The sequence below is a fragment of the Eubalaena glacialis genome, chromosome 11 (assembly GCF_028564815.1).
Source record: "Eubalaena glacialis isolate mEubGla1 chromosome 11, mEubGla1.1.hap2.+ XY, whole genome shotgun sequence".
Lineage (NCBI taxonomy): Eukaryota > Metazoa > Chordata > Mammalia > Artiodactyla > Balaenidae > Eubalaena > Eubalaena glacialis.
Genome location: NC_083726.1, coordinates 65594543 through 65599662, shown reverse-complemented (window position 1 = coordinate 65599662; position 5120 = coordinate 65594543). Strand labels below are relative to the sequence as shown.

The 5120-nt window shown below is 48.8% G+C and overlaps 1 protein-coding gene across 1 annotated transcript; it reads left to right on the top strand.

Annotated features, from left to right (window-relative positions):
- Positions 1–1303: 1303 nt before the first annotated feature.
- On the top strand, positions 1304–4107 carry DNAJC22 (DnaJ heat shock protein family (Hsp40) member C22). Its single transcript, XM_061205427.1, is given in 5 exon segments — positions 1304–1697; positions 1699–1788; positions 1791–2423; positions 3681–3752; positions 3755–4107. Coding segments are annotated over 5 exon segments (1020 nt in total). The 5' UTR covers positions 1304–1571; the 3' UTR covers positions 3854–4107.
- The last annotated feature ends 1013 nt before the right edge of the window (positions 4108–5120 follow it).

Here is a 5120-nt window from a genome sequence, read left to right as displayed (position 1 = left end):
GCTCCTCAGGTCTCGGGCTCAGATCTAGACGTAGTGCCCCTGACTGGCAGGCCTGGAGGCGGGACAGTGAGGCAAACTCAGGGGGAGAGCCCCTCTCTGCAGCCTGTCCACTGGTGTCTCTGCCTTAGGGGAATTGGAAGTGGAGCCATCCAAGACAGCCTTGAACGGCAGTGGAACAGGGAGAGAGGACTGCAGCCTGAGGTGAGGGAGGAGTCACCCTCCCATTTGCGGAGGTGGAAACGGGAGATCAAGGGCTTGTTTTTGCTTTTATAGGGGACCGCCCCGGGCTGCTTTGCCCGGGCATCTGGACAAGGTGAGTCTGGGGACCCGCCCGGCACCTCCCGTCCGCAAGCGGCAGCGCCACCTGGCGGTCGTGATGTCGCTGTGTAGGCGCTCCAGGCCTGGAGTGGGCCCTGCGCCAGCCGGGGTGAGCCTGGGAAGGCGGAATACGCCGGGAACACCTTAAACCGAGTTTACCCGAGAGGGCGGGCGAGAGGAGCCCCAGCCTGAAAGGTGATCCCTAAGGGGCCAGGGAGGGCCTTGGGGAGGGGCCTGGACAGGACGGCCCGACTTCCGTGACACAGCAAACACAGAAAGACAAAGTCCATTTGGATGGAAGTGGGAGCGGAAAGAGAGGGGCCATTTTGACTCTGTGGTCAAAGGAAATGACTGATCTGATGGGGTCGGGGAGCCGAGGTGCCCAGGTACCGCTGCTCTCCCTGGGACTAGCGGGTACTGGCTGGTGGTCAGGAGGCCCGCTCTGTGTAGAGGGGAGAGACTAGCAGGGGCACTTTACATCTGGTTTGATATTCTGGGGATTCATCGGGCCGCTGTGGAGAGACTTTACAAGTTTGCCCCGGAAGGAGGTGGTTGAATTGCGGGGTGCCAGGGTCTAGGTCAAAATGTAGTTTTTCAGAGCTGGAGGGAACTCAGGACTTCTTTCAAGGTCGACTTGTGGGAAGATGTCCTGGTCTGGAGAGATGGGAGGCTGGAGAGGGGCTGAAATCTCCGCCAAGTGTCTTGAGGGCAGCCACAGTCAGAGCTGGGGCCCGGTGGAGCGGGCTGTGTGGCAGGGGACTTTAAAAATGTGTAGGAACTTTCGGGGACATTGTATTCACTCCGATTCATTCCACCTCTCCCCTCCAACCCCACGAGTCATTCCAGGAGGTCAGTGGTCTGAGGGGAGGTCTGAAATTTAAGCTTCTGCTTTTTTTTGTCCGTGTGCTGAGTTCTCAGTTACTCAACTGAAAGCATTTCAAACATTCTTCTCCCCTAAATTTGGAGTCACTGTGGTTGTAAAAAACAGAGATGAGGTGCTAGACTTAAGGGTATGGGAGAACCACAATTTCAGGGACACTCAGGAAGATCTGGACTTGACTAATACTGGAAGGAGAAATGGTTACTGTGTGGGGACCTGGATATAATCTTATGACTGCTTTTTTCCATGTCTTAGGGTCTAAGGATAACTCTGGGGCCGTGACTGCCATGATTCTCACAGATGATCCCAGATTTTGGCATTCTGAGCAATGGCAGGTGCCACTGGACTTGTTCTGAGACCCTTTTCCTAGAGGATGGCCAAGGGGCTCCTGATGACCTATGCCCTCTGGGCTGTAGGGGGCCTTGCTGGGCTCCATCACCTGTACCTGGGGCGGGACAGCCACGCACTGCTCTGAATGCTTACCCTGGGGGGTGGGGTGGGGGGGTGGCCTAGGCTGGCTCTGGGAATTCTGGAAGCTCCCAAGCTTTGTTGCTCAGGCCAACAGACCCCAGGGGCAGAGGCAGAGCTCGGGGGGGGGGGGATACACCCTTTGAGTCCCATTCACTTTGCTGCCCAGATGATAGTGGGCATTTATTTTGGCCTTGTGGATCTCATTAGCCTCTCCTTCATGGGCAGCTTCTATATTGTGGGCCTCCCACTGGCAGTTGGCTTAGGGGTTTTGCTGATGGCTGCTGTTGGTAACCAGACCTCAGACTTTAAGAACACTCTAGGAGCAGCATTTCTTACTTCCCCTATTTTCTATGGCCGTCCCATAGCCATCCTGCCCATCATCTTGGCTGCCGGCATCACAGCCCAGAAGCATCGCCTCTACAAAGCTTCAGTTGGGTCAGAGACGCTCAGTGTGAGGCTCTACTGCTTAGGCTTGGCTTACCTTGCTTTCACATGCCCGCTAGCGTACAGTGCCCTCTGCAACACAGCTGCCACCCTTAGCTATGTGGCAGAGACCCTCGGCTCCTTCTTCAGTTGGTTCAGCTTCTTCCCCCTCCTTGGGCGCCTGATGGAGTCTGTCCTCCTTCTGCCTTACTGGGTCTAGAAGCTGCTGGTGGGAGATCATGGCTTCAGCAGCGGCTACTTCCAAGAGTGGTAAAAGCTCTATGAGTTTGTTCACAGTTTTCAGGATTAGAAGTGTCAGCTGGCTTACCAGGTAAGTTTTCTTCCCTCCCATTCCTGTCTGGAATGGCTCCGGAAGTTAGGCTAAGCCTTTTTTAAAAAAATAAATTTATTTATTTACTTTTGGCTGCCTTAGGTCTTCGTTGCTGCGCGCGGGCTTTCTTTAGTTGTGGTGAGCGGGGGCTACTCTTCGTTGCGATGCACGGGCTTCTCATTGCAGTGGCTTCTCTTGTTGCGGAGCAGGGGCTCTAGGCTCACAGGCTTCAGTAGTTGTAGCGCCCGGGCTTAGTTGCTCCGCGGCATGTGGGATCTTCCCAGACCAGGGCTCGAACCCGTGTCCCCTGCATTGGCAGGTGAATTCTTAACCACCGTGCCACCAGGGAAGCCCTAGGCTAAGCCTTATTGGAGCTGGTACCCCTAATGTGGAAGTACTGTTTTCATGTCTGCTGGGTCACCCCCCAGAAGGGTGTCCTGGCTTCTTTGGGCTTCTGTGTGCAATGGGTGAAGGTTCAGAGGCTCTAATAGGGAGTGGGGAAAGATACATGTATATTATTTACTTTTTATTGAGGTATAACATATATAGAGTACAATAATTTTATATAGATACCTAGGTAACCACCACTCCAATGAAGGTATGGAATATTTCTAGCACTAAGAAGGTTCCCTCGTACCCCTTCCCAATCTATACTCCTTTCCTGGGAAAAAACCTGTATTCTGACTTCTATTACCATAGATTAGTTTTGTCTATTCTTGGGCTTCATATAAATGGAATCATTCAATGTGTACTCTTTTGTGTCTGAGTTCTTTCATTCAACATTATGTTTGTGAGATTTATTCATACTGTTGCATGGGATTATAAACTGTTTATTTTCATTGTTGTATAGTATCCCATTGTATGAATATACCACAGTTTATCTATCCACTTTTGTCAATGAACATTTGGGTGGTTTCCAGTTTGGGGCTATTCTGAATAAAGCTGCTACAAACATTCTTGTACATGTCTTTGGTGGACATATTTGGTTATTTCTCTTGCAAGGAGGAGATTTTGTCAGGGATGCCAAGTTCCAGGTTGGAAAATGAGCATCTGTGATTAAAAGGAAATCCTGGTTCTTGCCATGAGATCCAGAGGTTGTCCATGTTTCAAAAGGCTGGAATTCTAATCTGAGGCTCTGTGCCTTTCCCACCAGCAAGTGGAAGCCAATTCCAGCCTGATATAGGAAGGGAGCAAGGAGAGGCTCAGGAGCCCTGACAACTTATGAGGTTCTAATTTGTTAGCTTGTGTCTCCCTAAGGTTTTGGGTCTCTCAGAGGGGGCAACAAATGAAGAAATACATTGCAGATACCTGGAGCTAGTGAAGACCGCAATTGGCACCAGGCGGAGGAAGCTCAGAGGCACTTTCTGGAGATCCAGACTGCGTATGAAGTCTTGAGTCAGCCCAGGAAGCCAAGGGGATCCTGCGGGTGAGAAGAAACTTCCCTTTGAGGATGGACTCTTCCTGGCACAGCTGGGCAGCTTGTCCCAGCCCAGCTTTGCCCACATGAGGTATCCCAACAGTGTTAAAGAAACTGTCACTTGCAGTGGAGATGAGAAAATCTTAAAGGGGTGAGAAAGCTTTTGTGGTAGAAGAATGTATTTATGTTTTGAATTTCTGAATTCTTGGCTATCATATTCCTGATTATTTTTTCTTAAAATGAGATAATGCAATGAAAGACATATTATAAAACCAATAAAATATCTTTTAGAGTCTATACCACATTATTTCACCCCTGGTACATTGAAGGATGATGGAGGAAGTTTACTTAACAATTTTTTTTTTTTTAATGTGCAAAGCACTGAGTTAGGTGATTGAAGAAAAATATAAGGGTTCCAATATTTCACAAGGTGTCCTGTGACAAGAGGGATTTGATCTATTCTGTGGGCTACCAAGGGGTAAGACTGGGGTTAAGTTTCAAAATTTCAGAAAAATATTTTAATTCCATTTATAGGAGAACTTTCTAGGAGCTATACTTTTCCCAAGAAGGAACAAGCTGCTGTGGTGTAGGGGGGTAAGATGTAATCCCCCTATCACAGACTCTTCTGCTTGGTGTATTGTGGAGAGCCCTCAAACTTTACACGGGTGGTTAGACTGGCTGAATTGTCAGGTCTTCCTGAAACTTGGGATTTGATTCTGAGCTACACACCTTGCTCCCTAGTTGTTTACAGTCCAGTGGGGGATAATAACACAGGTACGGATATCAAAGTCTGCCTCATTCAGTGTTCTGAACTGTGTCCTAAGAGGTGTAAATAGAATGCATTGGAAAATTGCGGAAGGAACAGATGACACTGTTTTATGGGGACTCGGGAAAATTCATGATTTTATATCTCATATGCCTTTATGGGGACTTTGGGGAAACCCTAGGGAACCAATAACTTGAGCATCTCAAGGGGGCCTTATTTAATTCCCAAGTGTGGAAGGAACAGCCCAGGATGCCTCAGTTTGCAGAGGAAGACTGGAGACCAGGAACGCAATGTTAAAATTATGTACACTTACTCCAGCTTTCTTGCTTTTCTTTATTTGTGTGTACAACACTCAGTCGTTTTCTTTTCTTTTTTTCTGGAAGTTAACTCTGAGTGGTATATGTATTCTTTTTTTAATTTATTTTATTTGTTTATTTTTGGCTGTGTTGGGTCTTCGTTGCTGTGCGTGGGCTTTCTCTAGTTGTGGCGAGCGGGGTCTACTCTTCGTTGTGGT